Source organism: Vipera berus (genome assembly GCF_964194415.1).
Source record: "Vipera berus genome assembly, chromosome: 1".
NCBI lineage: Eukaryota > Metazoa > Chordata > Lepidosauria > Squamata > Viperidae > Vipera > Vipera berus.
This window is the reverse complement of record NC_138202.1, coordinates 247,686,185-247,708,786: the sequence shown is the minus strand read 5'-3', so window position 1 is coordinate 247,708,786 and position 22,602 is coordinate 247,686,185. Positions and strand designations below refer to the sequence as shown.

Sequence of the window (22,602 nt, the reverse complement as noted above, 5' to 3'; positions counted from 1 at the left end):
ACAGGCAGCATCGGAAAGACGTCGCTCAGTGTTGTTGTGGGACGCCCGATCTATCACACCGTCTAGATCGGGCTCGGGGCGTTTCCCGACAGAAAAGTAGGGACTTTCTCGGGGCAGACTCGGTCACTGATGCCCGCTGTCGCTTCTTTGGGCAAAAAGCAGCCAAATGCCCAGGGTCCCCGCAGTAAAAACACAACCCCCCCGATCGTCGTCTGTTCATTTCAGTCACCGATAGACGAGACCTGGCGGCACCCAGCTCCATTGGCTCCTCCCTTTGAACTGGGGTCTCACACACAACAGGGGCTGCAGGGGTCTGTGGGGTGGCACGGCGACTCCTTCGCTGCTGCAACCGAGCATCAAGCCGCAGGCAGAGATGGATCAGCCCATTGAGGTCTGAGGGAATATCCACACGGGCCAGCTTATCCAACATCTCCTCCGACAATCCATCCTGGAAGGGATCCACAAGCGCAGCCTCATTCCAGGCAGAATCCTGGCTAAGCAGCCGAAAATCGCTGATATAGCCCTGTAGGGGGCGTTGACCCTGCCTCAGAGCTTTCAAGCGTCAAGTAGCAGTCTGCGTCTTTATAGGGTCCTCATACATCAGACGCATATGATCACAAAACCCCACAAAGTTGTCCAACAATGGACTAGGTTGAGCCAGCAGAGGCGTGCCGCTATGAGCTGCATCACCAGAAAGAAGGCTTAACACAAACGCCACCTTATCCCGGTCAGTGGGGAAATCAGCTGCTCTCACGCTGATAAAGAGCTGGCATTGTCCCAGGAAAGCAGGAAACAGTTCTGGATTGCCAGTAAATTTATCCGGCATCGCAACTTGGCATTTTCTCCTGGGTGGGGGTGATGGTGGGGGTGCAGCATGGACCTGAGCTTGCAATTGAGCCACCTGAGCTGCCAACAAAGCGAGTTGCTGGGTGAGCTGGGCATTCTCAGCACATAGCTGCTCCATAATAATAATAAGGGGTGGAAGGCTGAAGGCAAACTGTTCTGTACCAGCCTTGCAGAAAAGGCAGGGACAACCCCTTTACAAAACGGCAAGGCTGGAACTAAGCCTGCCAAATTTATTAACATAAAACAGAGCAAACAGAGCAAACAGAAACACGAACCATGAAACAGGAGCTATTCAAACGGTTGCCTTCAGCAAACCAGCCCTCCCACACATTCCCCTTTTAAACAGTTCAAGGCGTGGCTTCTCTCTGCCTACTTCCGAGGTGCCCCATTGCCTTCCTCTGTTTACTCCTGATTGACTGCCTCCTGCGTCGGGCGTCCTTGAACAGGGCCAGCTGTGGGTCATCTTCATCCACGCTGTCAGGCTCACACAGCTGGGTCTGCGTCGTAACCAGATGGGAGGGGCCTGGCTGAGGGCTCTGCGGAGCTTCAGGGCTATCCTCTGGAGGCTCTCCAACACCCCCCTCCTCCTCCTCTGAATCGTCCGACCCAACTGCCGAACCCACAGGCTGACCTTGAATCACAACATATCTATCGAGAACTTGACACTATGTTTGTAATGTTAAGTATTCTATATAAGGTGCAAGACACTGCAGTGGTCATGAAGACAGAGCTCTCTTTTCAGAGAAAGAAGAACAAAGTTCCAAATCAAGCTCAACTGATGGTTTAATGAAGGGCTTTTGAACTGGTGGTATGCATACCACTGGTGGTACTTCAGCACCTGGCAGGTGGTATGCCAAGTAGACAAGTGTAGCAGGGCGGGATGAGCTGAAGTGGTGGCAGCACTGCACAGGCCTGGGAGAGAGTCAGCTGGAGCTGCGGTGTTGCTGGGTCTCTGCTGAGGGCCCAGGATCAGCATGCACAGCTCCAGCTTTTCGGCGTTTCCGGCAGCCTCTGCTGTCACTCGGAGCAACAGACAGGCCTTGGAGTGAGAGAGTCAGTTGGAGCTGCAGAGGCCCCAGGATTGATGTGTGCAGCTCCAGCTGATCAGTGCTGTGTACAATGGCCAGCCAGGGAGTGGATGACCAATGCTGGAGCTCTCCCTGAACCCCAGAGAGTGGCACAGCTGGAAGAGCAGAGGGGGAGGGGGGAGAGAGGAGAGAGGAGGGGATATAAAAGGAGGAGGGAACAAAAAAAGACAACGGGGAAAGAAGGGGATGGAGAAAGAGAGGGAGGAGAGGCTTTTGTGAGACAAACAGTGAGGGGAAAGAGAGAAGAGAGAAGAGAGGCTTTTGTGAGACAAGCAGTGAGGGGAAAGAGAGAGAGAGAAGAGAGAAGAGTGGCTTCTGTGAGACAAGCAAAGAGCTCAATGAAGGAGTAGCGGCTATGAAAAATAGAGGAGAAAGGAAGAAGGGCCGACCAGCCACCTGACCACCAAGGTAGTGGTGCATATTAATAAATATGGATAAATTTGTCATACGTTTGTCAGTGCAAAGGGAAAGTGATTGAGCAAAGGAACCGCCACTGAAGAATTAAAACCAGTACTTTTTTTCCTTTTTTTGAGGGGGCGGGGGCATCCAGTTTTTGACACCTTGCTAAGCACTGGTGGTACTCAAATATTGTCATGTCCTAAAAGTGGTACAATCTGTGAAAAGATTGAAAAGCCCTGGTTTAATGGACATGGACATGTAATTTTCCTCAAAACAATCTGGAAATGCTTTGTTACTGCCACCTTCGTAGATATCATATATGTTGTTTCAGCTTCACAATCTAGCCAACAGCCTTGATACTTCCTGCTATCTCTCTAATTATTAATCAGATCTAGCCTTTTTTTAATGTACATCAAATTAAAAATAGGATTTCTCCTATAGCTTTGACACATTCTGCTAAGAACACTTGCCTGTCAACATGCTGAAATTACACCGGGTCCACTGGTCAGCATCTATGCTGTAGCAGTCTATGTGGCGGACAAGAATTCTGTCATTGTTGTAATCCAGATCATTTCCACCTAAAACATAGAGTTTCCTTTGAACTGCAGCCATGGAATGGTAGACTCTCCTCTGCAACATGGGGCTGCGACTGAGCCATTTATTCTGCAAAAGCAGACAAAAGAAAACTTTAATTCCTACACACAATGAACATTTTAGATGTGTTGATTTTCCATTGACTAGCACGCTGAAGCACACTCATAACACCTGCTATCCAAATACATCTTGCATAAAACTGCATCATTTCTTTTAAAGAAAAGAAACAAAAAAAATGCTTTTTTTGTTTGCCGCTGAAAAATGCAAGTTTAATGACATTCCATCCCGGACCGAAAAAAGACCAATTTTCTATTATTTCTAAAATACTGCATCATTTTGATGAGAAGCAATATTTAAGGCCAGCATGGAAACTATTTTGAGCTGTCTGTTGAGTGTCAAAGAGCAGAAGTCAGAAAACAATTGTTCTACGTAGCCCTTCCAAATGTATAGCTATCCATTCTACTATGCAGCACCTGATTGGGAGAAATTAATATTTGCATTTACAGTCCATTCCCTTGACACAGGACCATAGACACCATCTGCTTTGCAAAGCCTGCCTGCATCCCCTGATTATATTTTAGCTTCCTTCACAGCAGTGACTGCCAGGTAAGCCGCCAAGCACTGCAAAGGTAAAGAAATAGGGGAGGGGGCTGGTGGGGTCATTCCTAATAAGTCAGCGTGTGAATACTAATCAGCAGTGAAGAAGCAGAGGTCACCCCAGCTTGCCTGTTGGCAGGTAGCGATGTGCTCAGTGGCAGATGGTAGACATTATCAGCACACCACAAAGGCCTTGAGCAGAAACAGGCACAAGCACCCAACGAGATAGAGTTATTGAGATTCCGTGCAAGACGCACGCAGATGCAAGGAGCTTTGAGCGCCCACCAGACAATCTGCCAGCAGAATCTTTTTTTAAAAAAAACAAAAAACGTATGTGTGTAGAACCACGAAGCAACCCTCACTGTAGGAATGCTAGCACAGACTCACTGCCTTTTCATTGTTAGCGCAGCCTGTGGGGATGGAGTTTGGGAGCAGCCAAAACGTGGCAGCCCATGGGAGAGCGTGGCAGACAAAAAAAAAAAAGAAAGACACACACACACACACACACACACACACATGAAAAAGGGGAGCATTTGACATTTTAATGTTTAAACAGAGATAGCCTTTATTCAAAGCAGGGGCAACATTTACCACACGAACAAGTCTTTGCATACAAAGTAAGCATTCTGGCTGTACATGTCCAATTGAGGCCAAAGGGAAGCAGTTCGGCAGGAGAAATGCTTACTACTGTATATCTCTTTACTCTCCTACCATCCGGTAGGAGATATAGGAATATAGCCAGCCGTACCAACAGGCTGAAGAACAGCTTTTATCCGTGGGCTGTTAGGCTTTTGAATGGGATGTAATCTTATGCAGAGTTGACTTGGGAGGCCGGTGTGTGGTGTAGTTGGTTCACATAGTGTGGTGGGATGGAGGGTTTGTTGTCACTGTGTGTTGGGGGGAGAGAGCACAGGGGGAGGCTCAGCTAATCTCAATGTACACATGTTGTACTTTGACAATAAAGGTTTATTATTATAATATGAAAAAGCAGAGCACAGGTTTTGGAATTCTGTCCAACACTCTCGCCAGTGGTCGCTATATGAAGGGCCTGTTATCCTTTCTTCTGGATAACATGGTAACCTGGTCTGTTTCTAAAAAAAAATGGTGAATGGCATTCTCCTTCCTCTTCTTCCTGACAAACCACTGAAACCATACATTTTTATATAAAGCCTGTTTTCAGTGGTTTTCAGCAGTTCCTGAGTGCATTGCATGGCTTTAGCGGTTTGATGGCTCAACTGAGGACAAGAACATTTGCCCTTTTTAGTAATAGGCATTCCAGTTTTGAGTGTAAATTCAGACTCACATACAATTTTGGGCTAAAGATAAAGTTAGGAACCGAACTCATTCTTAATCTGGGGACTTTAGCTAATCGATAAGATTCAGTCTCAGGAATTCCATGTAAAAACAAAAAACAAAAGAAACTGAGCAGGGCCGGGCCTATACAGGATGCTAATCTCAGCCGAAACTTTATATTTACCACCACTAATTTATAAAAAAATAAAGCTCAAGAACATGATTCTTTCAGCAAACAAGGATGGACAGCACCTGGCTGCAGGGGGATTCTGCACAATTAAATAAGATATTTTCCCCTGCCACCACCTTAAAGCACACGAAACATGAAGTCAGCATGTAAGATGGAAAAGCTGTATGTCTTTTGGCATTTGGGCTCTCACATGAATTCACACAAACTATGGTGCAGAAGAGAAGCAGAGGCTGACTAACATAATGCAAATAAACTTACTTGGGTTGGATCATACACCATTAGCCTGTTCTGATACTGCGCCGTGTTTGTTACTCCTCCTGTAACAAACATTTATAGGGTTACACAAACATTAAACCCAGTTGGGAAGGCTTCATGGCAAATTATTTACTAATAAGAAAACATGCTAATGCAGAAAAGAAAATTGCTGAGTTCAGAAGTCTTTCCGGCCTATTTATTCTTCTATTTGTGAGTTAATAATATACTTATGCGGATTTGATTGGCTCAAATCATTGCCCGGTATAACAACACACATTTTAAAACTTAAGAATATGGTCAACCAGTGCATTTTGTGGGGGTATGGAGATGTGTGTGGGGGGAGAGTATTTGTATGTATATATGCTACAGAAGGATCTCTTATATAAGCCAACTCATAAAAATATGCAGCATTTTTTTCTAATGTGTAATGGTAAATAAGGGACGTGGTGGCTCAGTGGGTTAGGACGCTGAGCTTGTCGATCAGAAGGTCGGCAGTTTGGCGGGTCGAATCCCGAGTGCCGCGTAACAGAGTGAGCGCCTGTTACTCGTCCCAGCTTCTGCCAACCTAGCAGTTCGAAAGCACGTAAAAATGCAAGTAGAAAAATAGGGACCACTCCGGTGGGAAGGTAACAGCGTTCCGTGCGCCTTTGGCGTCTAGTCATGCCGGCCACGTGACCACGGAGACGTCCTCGGACAAGCGCTGGCTCTTCGGCTTTGAAATGGAGATGAGCACCGGCCCCTAGAGTCGGAAACGACTAGCACGCATGTGCGGGGGAACCTTTACCTTTACCTTAATGGTAAATAAACCTTAAAAATCTTTTTTAAAGTTTAAGATTTATTACATATACCATATTTACTTGTGAATAAGCCAAGAATTTTAGATTAATGGAATTAATTAATTAATGGGGAAAAATGGGTTTGTCTTCTCCATGAATATATACAATAGGTTTTTCCCTTAGTTTTTTTAAATACCCATATAACCTGTAAATACTCATAGAAAAACCTAAATATGGATAAATCTGCCCTCAAATTTCCAATTAAAATATCAAGAAAAATGTCCCACTGTTAGATAAGCCTAATGTGAAAATTAAAGTGTATGAACATGTAATGGGTTGGCTTATTCATGGCTGGTGCATTTGTCATGTTGTTGTTGTTGTTGTTATTAAAAATGCAAGGATTGATTTATATATGTGGGTGGGTTTATTCATGAATATATATGGCAATGTTAAACTATATCAACTATAAACTGATCAGTCAGTCCCTATCAACCATTTCTTTTCCATTACTGACTGTTCTGCGATGCCACAAAATGTTAATGACTCAATTGCTAAAATAAAGATTCATTTCCAGAACGTTGACAATCTAGGTTATTTTAGGAGAACCATAATGTCTTTGGAAATAACTCCCCTATTAGTCACAAATAGGTACTATTACACTTGAAAAATAATTCAGTCTGGTGTTAGAAACATACTACCTTTCAAATAATGGAATGCAACGGAATATGGTTAAAGTCTATTTTAAAACTCTAAGGCAGGGCCCTTTTATGACTTGTGGACTTCAACTCCCAGAATTCCTCAGCCAGCGTGCCATAGATTATTCTGTTGATTTTCCTCAGGAAAATTAAGCATTAAGGGCTCAGAAGAACCTCAGAAGACTTCTGTCACCTCATAGAACACTTGGCCAATGTAATATCTAGGTCAGAATAAAAATGAGTAATTTTTCTCCTCAAAGTACTTAACAAATTCCTTACAAATGCCAGCAAGAGGATCTTCTGATGTCCCCAAATTCTGTCAAACATGTATATACATTTCACTCTTGTTACCTTTCGCCTTGTATGAGAGAGTCATTCTACTCTCAGTCATGAGTACAGCTTTTTAAAAAATCAAAAATCATTTTAGTATTTCTCCATAAATACCAGTGGTCTTACTATTTTTCAATAGTCTCAAAGCATACAGTTATTCCCTCCACCCCCAACACTAACATTTATAGCATTACTTCTATTCAGTTCTGATGAATCACTCTCATTCCTTTACAAATCTCGAAAATCCTCTTTTGGCATCCCCCTACTTCAATTTCATTTTAAATAATTTCATTATTTTTGTTTCCATTCACTCTGCTAGAGGCTTATTGCTTGGTCCTTTTCATCCAGTTCCAAAACATGTTTTTAAGTTATTCCCTCAAAACTGCTTTACATACTCTCGGCCTTTTTAAAATCTTTGCAGCTTTTTAAAAAAAATTCTACACAATTCACATGTTTCCTTTGTCCTATTTTTCCCAGCAATCATTATCTTATAGGTATCATCCACAGTTTATTTCACTTCATCATTGCACTGTAAGCATCCTTTCTCATGCTTCTCATTAGCAGAACTGCAGATACATCTCTGGCATTCTGTAACGTAATTCTTTTCACTCTGTTCAAAGCAGTTTCCAAACATTCCTTTCTTACATCCATTTTCCATACATTCCATTGAGAGATTAATGTATTTTGTAATACTTTCTCAGACAAGCCTTGTACTTTGTGAGTTGTGCTTTCCCTGTAATTTGTTTTCTTTTTCGTCACCCCCATCCTTCACTGATTCTGCCTTACATCGTAAAGAATTAACCAATTATGCTTCTAAGATTCATATCTATTGCTTTTGTTTAAACTATGCATTGAAAATAAATCTCCTAAGCAAATATTCTGAGTAACCATTCTGATTCACCTTGAGTGACTGACCGGTCCCATCTTCTTTTTGTACTCTCATCTCATTAATACCCATCAATTTGTCTCACCTAATGGAGCGACTTTTTGCCAAAGATCACATTCATTCAGAATGATATGCTATTTTTCCTAAAATTTATCCTATTTTTCATTATCATCATTCACTGAAGCACGACACGAGGCTAGAACATTATCTAACAATCTAGAAAAACCAGTTTCTGACTGACACACATTTATCCCTTTCATCCACAATTAAATCTACAGATCTACTGTTATACTTGTATTTCATCAATCCTGCAACATTTCTCTCATTTCTTTTCGTGTCACAAACATAGAACATGCCTTTTATTTTGATGTATAATCTGGGCTGTTTATTATTTATTCCCATTTTCGAAGTTGCAAAGTTCAACTCCTTAAGTAACACCAGCTGCCTGCAATTAGTGCAGGTTCGAGTCCCACCAGGCTCAAGGTTGACTCAGCCTTCCATCCTTCCGAGGTAGGTAAAATGAGGTCCCAGATTGTTGGGGGCAATTAAGCTGACTTTGTAATAATGCCGCTTGGGGTGTGTGTGAAAGCCCTAATAAGCAGGCTTATACATAGAATGAAGGCTACTGCTAAGTTTGTAAAGCCGCCCTGAGTCTTCGGAGAAGGGCGGGATATAAATGGAATTAAAATAAAATAAATAAAATTTGTCAGGGGGGTCCCCAAATGGGCTCACAGAAACTCATCTTGACAGTCAACTGAGATTCTAACCTAACATTTTTAGTTTAAAAAAGACGGAATAAATAGATTTAGTAGCTTAAATCATACAAGCATCATATTCAATATTCCTTCACTATAATAAAGGCAGTATCAATTAATTCTGGCACATTTTGGCCCATGTACCACAAATATAATCAAAATATAGTTTTACTCCAAGTATGGCCAAGCTCTACTATGTAAGGGCACAATCTATAATCCTGCAAGCTAATACACATGGTATACTGGCATTCAGAATATATTGGGACTATATATTCCTAAATTGTTAGTCAGCATAGCCATTGTGTCCTGAGAGCATTGGTGGAGCACTGGGCTAATGCCTCCTTAAGTAACACCAGCTGCCTGCAATTAGTGCAGGTTCGCATCCCACCAGGCTCAAGGTTGACTCAGCCTTCCATCCTTCCGAGGTAGGTAAAATGAGGACCCAGATTGTTGGGGGCAATTAAGCTGACTTTGTAATAATGCCGCTTGGGGTGTGTGTGAAAGCCCTAATAAGCAGGCATATACATAGAATGAAGGCTACTGCTAAGCTTGTAAGCCGCCCTGAGTCTTCGGAGAAAGGCGGGATATAAATGGAATTAAAATAAAATAAATAAATAAAATAAAATATAAGCAGGGCATAAAAATTCAATATAAAGATGGTTAAAAGATCAGCAAGCACACGGAAGTTATAGACAAGACTGAAATTATTGCTGTTGGTTGAAACAGAGATAGTGGTATATCTACGTATGCGTGTAGAGGAGTGGGGTAGGCAGCACAGGGCCAGAAAAGCTGGAAGATAAGTAATTGCAGAGAACATGAGCAAAGGGCATATAGTATTTTAAACTAAGATTAAAAATGGGCTCTACATTTTCTTAAAACAAGCTTTTGGGGAATGAAAATCCGACAAATCCCCGCTGTGCTTTTGTAACAAGCATAATTGTCAGACTGGGTGCAGTTAAAATATTTTCTTCAGAGTATATGGTATACATTTATTTATAATTGGAACACTCTTGTTCTGGAGGTTTAGTTTTTTCACATACACATGCATGCCTAAAACTGATACTTATTTAGCATCCTTTTAAAAAAAAATCTAGCAAAATGAGATGCTATGGATTTGCATACAGATTTGACTACACAAAATAGGAGTGAAATGAGTAGCACACTCTATATGTTTTAATCCCCCACCCATTAGATCAAATACCCTTGCCTGCAGCAGAATCCCTGGCTTTGAAAGTCATCAAGCTGATTTGTCTGCTCGCAAGCTAGGCTGCCACATGCTGCTACATTGCCCCCTGCAATCACTGCATTTGCAGAGAGACATCCCATGCCTTCCCTGCCAACAAGTATATTTAATAGATTGGTAGCCTTGCTTTCTGCTGCTTCTGCTCCTTCTGTCTCCCTCCACCCTCTCCCTGGGAGGATAATATGCATCTTAACAGTTTTCTACAGATTTGTCTGACATTCATGTTACAATTTCCTATCAGCATCCATTTTCAACACTTAGGTTTATCCTAAGTGCTAGAGCAAAAGTTTTGTGTTTTTTTTTTTTAAAAAGTTCCATTCCCCCCCCCCCAAAAAAAAAGTGGAAAATTCAATTTCCCCCATTCTTATTTAACAAGCCTATAATAACCTTTTGGATGGCCACACTTGCAGAATACTGTAGGCCACACCAAATGAAAATAAAGAAGGAAGGAAGGAAGGAAAGAAGATCAGTAGTAAATAGAAAATGTATAAATTGTACCAGAAAAAGAAGTATTTTCCCATTGTAGGTTGGGACAATAAAAAGAGCAATTGCTTTAATTTCTTCATGCAACTTTCTGAAAGGAAGAAAGGGAACAATGATGCTATGCTATCAAGATACTTTTAGAAATAAACTATAACAGTCAGGTGAGCTGCAGAGAAAGCTTTCTCTGCTACTCTCCCCGCCCTATAGAATAGCGGTCCCCAACCCCTGTGCCACAGCCCACTACTGGACCATGAGTGGCTGGATGGATCATACGCGCACACACACACACACACACACAGCTCAAGTTACATGAGCACGCCAGCCTGCTGCTTGCGCCAGCCTGCCACTCGTGTAAGCGCTGCATGCACGTGTGTGCCGGCCTGCCACTTGGGGCACCCAGTTCCCCACTGCCTTCCTCCAGCTGGGCTGCCAAGCTGCAAAGGCTGAGGACGGCTTCTGTAGAACACGCTGCTCTCTCCTGGCCTTTCAAAAGACTTTGAAGACCTGGCTCTGCCCGCTTGCCTGGGGATCACAGAGCAGCACGCAACCCTGAGGGTGTTCGGTGCCTTAAGGCAGGGGTCTGCAACCTTGACAACTTTAAGACTTGTGGATTTCAGCTCCCAGAATTCCTTAGCCAGCAGCTGGCTGAGGAATTCTGGGAGCTGAAGTCCACAAGTCTTAAAAGTTGTCAAGGTTGTAGACCCCTGCCTTAAGGTCCTCCTCCTGCCTTATAAGATATTTTAATTTTGTTCTTACCACACTCCTCTATTTTTATATGGTTTTTACACATTTAGCTATACACTGCCCAGCGCTGCTCTGAGAGAAAGATGGGCAGTGCCAATTTGACAAATACATACAAATAAATAATTCATAACTCTCCAAATATGACAGCACAAAAAGGTATCAAAATATAATTGTACTTTGTATCTTCTACAAAAGGCAGCAACTTTCTTGTAACTAAGAGTAGCATTATTAATACGGTTGGTTCACAGCCAGTCAGATGTTTAGACTGGATGTGGCATTTTCATCCACCTATCGAGTCCTTCCCAAGGACCTGGGATAGGCAGATGTTGTTTGTTGATGTTTAAGGTATCATCACAAAATGTAAGCTGGAGAGACATGGATTGTCCTTAGCTTTTGGTTCAATCTCTTCAAGGCCAATCTACTTAGGTGGTTATTGGGGGGGGGGGGAAATGGAGATCTCTATATAGGTTGCTATGAATCCTTCAGGAAGAGCCAGATATAAATCTAACAATGAGCATTACTTATGGGAAGGTGAGGTTATGGATTTAAATGGATGCCTTACTTCATGGTTTGTTGCTCATTTCACTCTTTTAAGCTTCATAAGAAATTAAAAAAGGAACTCAAGGCTTTGGCTCTACCTAACCTAAAGTGGAGTGCAAAACTTGGGTTGAAACTTAACATTAAAAAAACCAAGATCATGGCATCCGGCCCTCTCAATTCCTGGTAAATAGATGGGGAAGAAATGGAGGTAGTGACAGATTTTATTTTCCTGGGCTCCAAGATCACTGCAGATGGGGACTGTAGCCAAGAAATTAAAAGACGCTTGCTCCTGGGGAGGAAAGCCATGGCAAATCTAGACAGCACACTAAAAAGCAGAGACATCACCCTGTCAACAAAAGTGTGTATAGTCAAGGCTATGGTCTTCCCAGTTGCAATGTATGGCAGTGAAAGTTGGACCATAAAAAAGGCTGAGCGCCAAAGAATTGAGGCCTTTGAACTGTGGTGCTGGAGAAGATTCCTGCGAGTCCCTTGGACTGCAAGGCAATCAAACCGGTCAGTCCTAGAGGAGATCAACCCTGACTGCTCTTTAAAAGGCCAGATCCTGAAGCTAAAACTCAAATACTTTGGCCACCTAATGAGAAAGAAGGACTCACTGGAGAAGAGTCTAATGCTGGGAAAGGTTGAGGGCAAGAGAAGAAGGGGACGACAGAGAATGAGGTGGCTGGATGGAGTCACTGAAGCAGTAGGCGTGAGCTTAAATGGACTCCAGAAGAAGGTAGAGGACAGGAAGGCCTGGAGGAACGTTGTCCATGGGGTCGCGATGGGCCGGACATGACTTTGCAGCTAACAACAACAACAAAGATAAAGTGGCTCTGAGGATAGCAAAAAGATCTTGGGCAACCCTGATTTATACATCTAATACAGCATATTAGCTGTCCAGTCCAAATAAGGTAAGCGTTGGTCCTACCACTTCATCCAAATTATTAAGAACAAAGTTGAAGAGGACCATATAGTACATTCAACACTTTCCTGAAGTTTGATGAAAAAATATTGATGAGCTTTTACTGAGTACAGTTTTTAAGTAAGAAGTAGATTTACCAAATAGGGATGCCATCCAGCCCTTACTGAACTACCTTGTTTTGCTGAAATTAAGTTGGAGTATATATATTATAGGGACGCGGGGGTTCAGTGGGTTAGGACGCTGAGCTTGTCGATCAGAAGATCGGCAGTTTGGCAGGTCGAATCCCGAGTGCCGCGTAACAGAGTGAGCACCTGTTACTCGTCCTAGCTTCTGCCAACCTAGCAGTTCGAAAGCACATAAAACTGCAAGTAGAAAAAGAGGGACCACTACGGTGGGAAGGTAACAGCGTTCCATGCGCCTTTGCCGTCTAGTCATGCCGGCCACATGACCACGGAGACGTCCTCGGACAAGCGCTGGCTCTTCGGCTTTGAAATGGAGATGAGCACCGGCCCCTAGAGTCGGAAACGACTAGCACGCATGTGCGGGGGAACCTTTACCTTTACCTTTATATAGATTATATGCTTCAAATGGCTATAATCTCCAAGAAGGAAGTGGCCCAATCAAAAAATGAAAAAAAAAGTTCTGACAAATACATGCTGACTTCAATTAAGTACTATATTGAAAAACAATCTCTAAACATTTAGAAAACAATCTATTCTGGACTCTTCCTAACTGATGTTAAACTGATTATTCTACAGCTCTCCAGGCTCTCATTTTTAGTGGTTTGTGAAGGTCAAAGATAGCTAGATTCAGTCAAACTATCAGCAAATTCCTTTAATATTCAAGAATTTAACCTTCTTGGGAGACCCGCTATGTCTTCTTTCAATTTCAGAAAATCATTGAAACCCCCCCCCCATGATCCCTTTCACATGATAAAGGTTCCCATTTCTCCTTTTTTGTAAGAATATTGACAAAGTAGGAGATTCCATGTGGGAATAAAGAGGTCAGCCTTGCCCCAGAAATAAGCAATCATACAAAGCAGAATTGGATAGCTGCGAAGTGCTATGTGTTGGTTCTACATATCTAGATTTCATTCAAAAAATCTCTATGGCATAAATCAGATACTTGGTAACCTAGAACGTGTTTGGCAAGCTATTGCTCCCTAGATATTTCACTCTGCCACAAGTATCTGCTTGCAACTATGATAGCCAGGATGGTAAGTAGGGTTTAGGTTAAAGGATCACAAAGATTCAGTGCTGAAAGGGAGGATTTTACATGTCAATGTTTTTTTTTATGTCCAATGATTAGAAAGATTTAACTTGGATAAGTATAATTTTGGTTTACAAATAAGAAAACTGAATTTGAACTAGATTTGAGTACTAATAATGAGCACATAGTTGCTAGGATGTATAAACGTTTATTGATAATGGAAAATAAATATACAAGATGAATATATTAAAGACTGATTAAGCAGAACAAAAAAATGGATATGTCATAATACTAGATCAATGGGAAAACATGTGGTGTATGGACTGAGCCGTAGTGGCGTAGTGGTTAGAATGCAGTATTGCAGACTAATTCTGCTGACTGCCGGCTGCCAACAGTTTGGCAGTTTGATCCTGACCAGCTCAAGATTGACTCAGCCTTCCATTCCTTTCCAAGGTCGGTAAAATGAGGACCCAAATTGTTGGGGGCAATATGCTGGCTCTGTAAAGTGCTTAGAGAGGGCTGCAAGGCACTGTGAAGCAGTATATAAGTCTAAGTGCTATTGCTATTGAAATTCACTTTGAACTATAATTTGAAAGAGAATTTCTATATGGTATATCGTTGGTATTTAACACCTTAAATTGTCAAATATATATAAAAATGGTGTGTCAAACATAAGTCAGAAATATAATCATTCTGAAGGCACCTTTTATCACCTTTGGTGATCATATAAGGAGGCTAAGAGTTATCTGGATCAAATACATACTTAATTCAGAGAATTTTAAAAACAAAGGTACAGTTGAAACCAGAGATTTAGGTTTGATAGGTAAGCAGTTTAGAGGGGAAAAAATGGGACTTTGTTTCTACAGATTATAACTGCAGTGAGACTTTTGTAAAGCCCACAGATGAAAAGACTTACAGACTCCCACAATGGAAGAATGGATGGTGAAGTTAATGAACCTGATTGAGATGGTGAAATTAGCTACTTTGATTAAGGAAAAGATTTTGTCTAACTTTGCTTCTAGTTGGTAAAGGGATTTTTTTTTTGCTGGAAACCAAAAAAAATATTACATATTAGGATTTGATATAGGGTCATAAAGAGGGAGTTTTGGGAACTGATAATTAGAAATGTCTGTCATTATAGAAAATATTGGTGATTATTGAATTTTAGATCAAAAAGTTATTGAAGGTTATATTTGTAACAGTGATAAAGAAAGTTAGAAGCTTTCCTTTATTTTTGTTTTTCTTTTATTCCTTTGCACCTTCCCTTCCCCCATCTTTTCCCTTCTAATGTGTTTTATTTTTATAGAAATTTAACCAAGTATATTAAAAAAGGAAGGTTCAGTGCTGACACTTTTTTTATTCTTCACTATTCGTAAAGGGAGATATTTGTATTGGATTTATTTATTACACACAAATTCCACCTGTTATTCAAGAGTTCACAAAGGCATCTGCAGTCCTTCCACCTCCTATGTTCCCTAGGACACAATCCTTGAGTTAGGGATGAAAAAAAGTGACTGTCCCACATTCACCCAGTGTGTTTTCATGGCTACGGTTGTGTGTCTCCCTTACTCTAGTCCAGGGCTAGGCAACCTTGGCTCTTTTATGACTTGTGGGCTTCAACTCCCAGAATTCCTGAGCCAGCTGGCTCAGGAATTCTGGGAGTTCAAGTCCACGAGTCATAAAAGAGCCAAGGTTGCCTAGCCCTGCTCTAGTCTAACATCTTTTCCATTACAGGTGAAACTCGAAAAATTAGAATATCGTGCAAAAGTTCATTTATTTCAGTAATGCACCTTAAAAGGGGAAACTATTATATGAGATAGACTCATTACATGCAAAGCAAGATAGTTCAAGCTGTGATTTGTCATAACTGTGATGATTATGGCGTACAGCTCATGAAAACCTCAAATCCACAATCTAAGAAAATTAGAATATTACATGCAATCAATAAAACAAGGAGTGTACATAGAACAACATCGGACTTCTGAAAAGTATAAGCATGCATATGTACTCAGTACTTGGTTTGGGCCCCTTTTGCAGCAATTACTGCCTCAATGCGGCGTGGCATGGAAGCTATCAGCCTGTGGCACTGCTGAGGTGTTATGGAAGACCAGGATGCTTCAATAGCAGCCTTCAGCTCTTCTGCATTGTTCGGTCTCATGTCTCTCATCTTTCTCTTGGCAATACCCCATAGATTCTCTATGGGGTTCAGGTCAGGCTAGTTTGCTGGCCAATCAAGCACAATAATCCCACGGTCATTGAACCAGGTTTTGGTGCTTTTGGCAGTATGGGCAGGTGCCAGGTCCTGCTGGGAAATGAAGTCAGCATCCCCATAAAGCTCGTCTGCGGAAAGAAGCATGAAGTGCTCCAAAATCTCCTGGTAGACGGCTGCGTTGACCCTGGACTTAATGAAGCACAGTGGACCAACACCAGCAAATGACATGGTTCCCCAAATCAACACAGACTGTGGAAACTTCACACTGGACTTTAAGCATCTTGCAGTGTGTGCCTCTCCATTCTTCCTCCAGACTCTGGGTCCTTGGTTTCCAGATGAGATGCAAAAGTTGCTCTCATCAGAAAAGAGGACTTTGGACCACTGAGCAACAGACCAGGTCTGTTTTTCTTTAGCCCAGGTAAGACGCTTCTGACGTTGTTTGTTGTTCAGGAGCGGCTTGACAAGAGGAATACGACATTTGAAGCCCATCTCCAGGATCCCTCTCTGTGTGGTGGCTCTTGATGCACTGACTCCAGCCTCAGTCCACTCCTTGTGAAAGTCCCCAACACTTTTGAATGGCCTTTTCCTGACAATCCTCTCAGGGCTGTGGTCATCCTTGCTGCTTGTGCACCTTTTTCTTCCACACTTTTCCCTTCCACATAACTTTCTATTAATGTGCTTTGATACAGCACTTTGGGAACATCCAACTTCTTTTGCAATTACCTTTTGAGGCTTTTCCTCCTTATGGAGGGTGTCAATGATGGTTTTCTGCACAACTGTCAGGTCAGCAGTCTTCCCCATGATTGTGATTCCTACTGAACCAGACTGAGAGACCATTTAAAGGCTCAGGAACCCTTTGCAGGTGTTATGGCTTAATTAGCTGCTTAGAGTGGGACAGTTTGAGCCTAGAATATTGCACCTTTTCACAATATTCTAATTTTCTGAGATTGTGGATTTCGGGTTTTCATGAGCTGTATGCCATAATCATCACAATTGTGACAAATCACAGCTTGAACTATCTTGCTTTGCATGTAATGAGTCTATCTCTTATATTAGTTTCCCCTTTTAAGTTGCATTACTGAAATAAATGAACTTTTGCACGATATTCTAATTTTTCGAGTTTCACCTGTATATCATAGTAGCTATTTAATTAGACAGTATTCAATTAAAAAAAGGAAATCTGAAGAGTTAAAAGTTTCCCTTCTACTTTAAGACCTCCACAAAAATAATGCCAAAACCATAGACAGTGGATTATTGAAAGAGAATGGTAGAAAGGGGAAGTGATATTGTGGAGCAGACATGTGATAGTTTTCTGGCTTATTCTTGTCAAGGAATTCTAGGAGGTAACAAGGTTTTAAGGTGGCTCAGTGGGTTAGGACGCTGAGCTTGTCGATCAGAAGGTTGGCAGTTTGGCGGGTCGAATCCCAAGTGCCGCGTAACAGAGTGAGCACCTGTTACTCGTCCCAGCTTCTGCCAACCTAGCAGTTCGAAAGCACGTAAAAATGCAAGTAGAAAAATAGGGACCACTATGGTGGGAAGGTAACAGCGTTCCGTGCGCCTTTGGCGTCTAGTCATGCCGGCCACATGACCACGGAGACGTCCTCAGACAAGCGCTGGCTCTTCGGCTTTGAAACGGAGATGAGCACTGGCTCCTAGAGTCGGAAACGACTAGCACGCATGTGCGGGGGAACCTTTTTAACAAGGTTTTAAGATCCATTAAAAAACCAAACCAACCAACCAACCAACCATCTATAAAACATATAGCCAGATAATAAACACAAATAGGAATGTCTTGGGAGCATTTAACGAGCGACGCATATAAAACAAAATGCAGAAATCTTGTCTGTTCTGAAGTTCTCTGATGAGCAGTAGATACATTTGATCAATATGTGTCTTAAGACAAAAGAAGCATCGGTATGTGCCTCTGCTCATATCCCCAATGCTCCAAGCCAATAAAAACAATGAGAATAAATACACATTAGCAGGGCGTGGAAAGTCACACAGTTTAAAGCCTACTGCTGAATGCTTATTGCAGGGAGGCCATAGCCGGAGGAAATAAAGAACACTTGTGGGCTTTCTCAAGCATCTGGTTACCCAACTTGTGCTTTATGACAGCTAAGCAGATTCCCCACAAGCAGAAAGCAGCAGCGCTTCCTCTTGCTGCTGCCTCCGACAACTGGGGATGGGGGTGGGGGGTAAATATTATGTAAGTGCGGGAAAGAAAAGCTAAGGAAAACAAGCAATATTGGATCAAAAAGGCCTGGCTTGTACCATGGTATACATAACTATATTGCAGGCCATTTGTATGCCAGGAGGATTGATGGGTCGGTTATGTGCTTAGACTACACGGGCTCACCAGGTCTTCTAAATATACCATCAAGAAATTATAGACCAAAATGCCCTCTGGTTATTGCTCTTTGAAAGAGGCCTTTGGTATCGTATACAATGGCATAAAGTGACTTATCAATGCTGTAGGAGCGAGCCTTGGGGTGCTTAGGAAATTTTTCAGTTGAATTATCTTAAAATGAACTAGCTTGGCAGTATTTTAATTGAGCCAATTCTGCTCAAATTCAATCCCTCTCAACCCCCTCTCCATAAGAAATACTCTTGCTTACCAGCAATATTTTTGTAAAAAAATTCATTTAATCATGCTGCTCCTGGTCTTGCCTGCAATCTGACTTTTTCTTTAGGTAAATGGAAGACCTTGTTGCCCTTTTTAAAATTTGACCAACATAGATGCTTTCCTCTTTTTGAGTATTCTTTGGGAGAAATCTAGGTCAAAATTTATACTCACAACGTGCATCACTGCTGAGAGCAATGCTGGCATACTCCTGTTGCCATACTACACTATAAAAAGGGAGGGGCATGTTCTGTGTTTGTGTAGTTTACAACCTCTGCTATTCTCTGATGAGGAACAAACTGTATATTTAATCATCACCACCGTTACACAAGAAGGCTTCAATATTCTTTGAGGGTAAGAGAGGATGGACATTCTTCAAACATTCACAGGAATTCTAATTTAAATCATTTTGAGCAGCTATTTTTTATGGATTACAAGGGTTCTGTCCATTCTGTTTCTATTCAATCTTCCTTTTTGAAAATAGGACACTTATTCCTAGGTTCAGTACTCTTCTCCCTTATATTTAGTTCATTTTCATTACCTTATTCTCATTTTACCATTTTTAAATGGTAGCAAATGCAATTGTTCTTTTGAGCTGTTCACAATCAGGTGGCTTACAAATTTTTTATTATTATTATTATTATTATTATTATTATTATTAATCATCGCACAGTCAGCCAGATGTTCAGACTGGATTTGGCATTTTTGTCTACCTATCGAGTCCTTACCAAGGACCTGGGATAGGCAGATGTGGATGTTTGATAGTATTATAGATATTGTCGCAGGATGGAAGCAGTTCCTAGTAAGGCTGCCTTTTGCAATTGACTAATGGTGAATTTTTATTAAATAATAATAAATTATTATTATTATTATTATTATTATTATTATTATTATTATTATTATTATTATTATTATTATTATTATTATTTGCAAATAAGCCATGATGACCAATTCTGTACCTCTGGAAGAACACTGACAGGCAACTATATTTGCTTTAGGGTCATGCCTTAAAAATGTTACTTCAACTACTGGTAGGATAGGTGTACTAAATCCAACAATTTTGTGAAAAAGAATCAGTGTGTTTATTGGCATCAAGAGATAAGGATACATGCATCTTCCTCTTAATGGGCCAATACAAAAATGTTTAAAATAAATTGCTGGGGACACTTCTATTTAAATTGCAATTTCTTTGTTCAGCAGCCACTGCACTTTCATTATCCCTGTATGCAATTCTCTGGCCGTACAACTCCTCTGCTTTGTGCTGAATACCTACTGCTGAGTATCTGTAGCTCAGAAATATTATACCACTTGTCCCTTGTCTTAAAACTCAATTTCCAGCAAACAAAAGGAAACCTTTCCAAGGCATGTGGCCCCAAACTAATGCCACTGATACAAACATGTTTTGTCATGCTTTTAATCTTCAAAGTTGCGGGTGAAACATTTTCTACCTGATATCCAAAGAAGACCATCCACAACACATCCTGCGTGACAGGAAAGGGACCTATCAAAGGACAGAACAAAAGTCCATTTGTTCTTCTTGGGACAGTATCGTTCAACAGTTGGCAAAACTTGACGTAGCTCATTTCTGCCTCCCACAGCATAGAGAAATTCATCCACAGTCCCAAGTACAAAATGCTCCCTGCAATTCTTCATTGGAGCTATTTCTGCCCAGGAATTATTACGGGGATCATATCTACAAGCAGTCCGTACTGCACATGTGCGGCCAGTAGCTTGTTCAACTTCACCACCTGCTACAAAGAGGAAATCTCCCATTACAGCCACGCAGTGGTGGCTTCTTCCTACTGGCATGGGAGCCAGCTCACTCCAGTTTGCAATCCCCGCAATGTGAACATTTTCTTGGTCCACAGGATTGAAGTATCGTAGCTCTTTAACTCTGCATATTTCCCGTTTTTTCCCACCAATGATGTAAAGAGTGTCTGACTGGAAGCGAGGTTTTGTCCTTCTGGTCTGCCATATTGGCTGTGCATAGATACTTTGATGATAGATCAAAGCCTCATTGATCAGTGCTGTTGCAGTTTCACTAGTCTGGACAAGAGGGTGTGAGAGGGCAACCGTATGCAGTGTATCCACATCCATAAGCCCAAATCGAACGTACTGTAGAAGTTCATCCATGTACTGATATCGGCAGTTGTGTTCCAGCCATCTCAAAGCTAGCTAGAAGGGAGGAAAAACATTTTAAAAAATGATCTTATCTACATTATTCACCATTCGGTGTGAGAAATACATATTTGAATTATTCAACTTATCAACAAAAAATTATACTCCCAAATTTAATCTTGCTGCATATATAAAAACATCCCTTCATCACCCCTAAAATAACGATGACTCTGTGTAGAATTAATGTATGATAACAGGGCCGTCTTGTCTTAGAAAACATTCAGATAATGGGTGCCCTGCATAAACAAGAAGAAACAACACATGGCAACATGGGAGTTTTTCCCATAATGACTAATGTACCTTATATTGGTAATCAATCGACCAGAGCAGCCTTCTCCAATTTGGGTCTGTGTTTGAACAACTTGTCTCTAAAGTTCCCATACATTCAATAGTGTCCAGTGTTGACATTCACTGAGCATTATGGGAGTTATTATCTCAACGTTTTTGCATGCCACCAGATTGAAGAAAGCTTCTCTGGGAGGTGTACACATTATTCATGGTCACTGGATGTTTTGGGGATTATAGTTACAATTTCCTTGAACAGCACAAAAAGCTTGGGAAAGCAAGATAAAAAAATGTCAAGAACCACATCGCTACTGAGATATGTACCTATCTACTGAGGTATTGGGTCTCCTGCTCGAGCAGCGGGTTGGACTAGAGGACTTCCAAGGTGCCTTCTAATTCTATTATTCTATGTTCCATTGGCCATACTATATATAAGACCCTTGTTCATTCTTGATGATTTTACATTCCCTTATTTTTAGGCTGGAGTCATTGTTAATGCATATAGGTAACTTTCTAACTCCTGAATGACAGGTACACCACTGAGGTATACTGTACAAAGCATGCTAAAAAGATCAAAATGAACACGACGACGATGAATTAGATGCAATAAATTATTTGAGCGCTAGCAATCACAGGTAGTAGAATGAAGCACGCTCAGGATTTGTTTTCTGGCATATACATGCTTTTGCTGGACATTGATAGTGCCGTATAGCTATGATAAATACGGTTGTATAAGAAGAAAGCACTGGATAATATTTGAACTTGACATACCCCACTGAAACCAATGGGGAAAAATCCACTGGGATTTTGTTCCACTGATTCCAATGGGAATGAAGTGCTGTATCAAGGGGTTTGGAGGCAAGCCACAGTACTAGCAAGAGAGCTGAAACTCTATGCAGAATAACCAACCCTTCAAAGACTAGGTGGTGGCATCTGGAACCAGCTGAAGCCTCCAAACCGTTTTACAGAGGAGCACCACTAACAGAAACAAGTCTTTCAGTTTCCCATTTTCTACACCTGAAGCTCTCTCTGGTGAAGACCTACCTGATGAAAACAAAAGAGCACGCTTTAATAGAGGCTTTTTTTTCTCAAAGAGCAAGGTCTTTATTTATTGTTTTTTTTGCCTGATTTCATTCTTAATAACTACTTATTTGCCTCTCTGAATGTGATATAGGATCAGATGGGCAGAATTTCTCTCTCTCTTCCTCTCACCCACACCCGAGTTTCACCACTACAGAGGGGGAAAAAAACAACCATGTGGCTCGCAGGAGCAATTGTGTGAAAACTTTTCATTTTTTTTTCTACTGCTGTCCCAGTTTTTATATTACAGATACAAGTCTACCACCTCACAAAGATCCCTGGCAATATTCCGGGAAGCATACCATTATTTAAAGCAAAATACCTTCCACAATAATTTTTGACATTCTTATTCTACAGCATGAAACAAAAAGCAAAATAAGAC

General features: G+C 41.4%; 1 protein-coding gene across 2 annotated transcripts in view; it reads right to left on the bottom strand.

Annotated features, from left to right (window-relative positions):
• Positions 1-22,602, bottom strand: part of KLHL32 (kelch like family member 32) — a 91,256-nt gene that overhangs the window by 5,846 nt on the left and 62,808 nt on the right. Inside the window, exons 7-9 of one of the 2 annotated variants that reach the window (XM_081312792.1) lie at positions 20,126-20,852; positions 5,266-5,324; positions 2,804-2,996 (exon numbers count right to left, since the gene is read on the bottom strand). In XM_081312792.1, coding sequence (XP_081168918.1) covers positions 2,804-2,996; positions 5,266-5,324; positions 20,126-20,852 — 979 coding nt within the window. Of the gene's footprint in view, positions 1-2,803; positions 2,997-5,265; positions 5,325-19,764; positions 20,853-22,602 lie in introns of those variants that run through there. The other variant, XM_081312793.1, reaches the window with a different exon arrangement.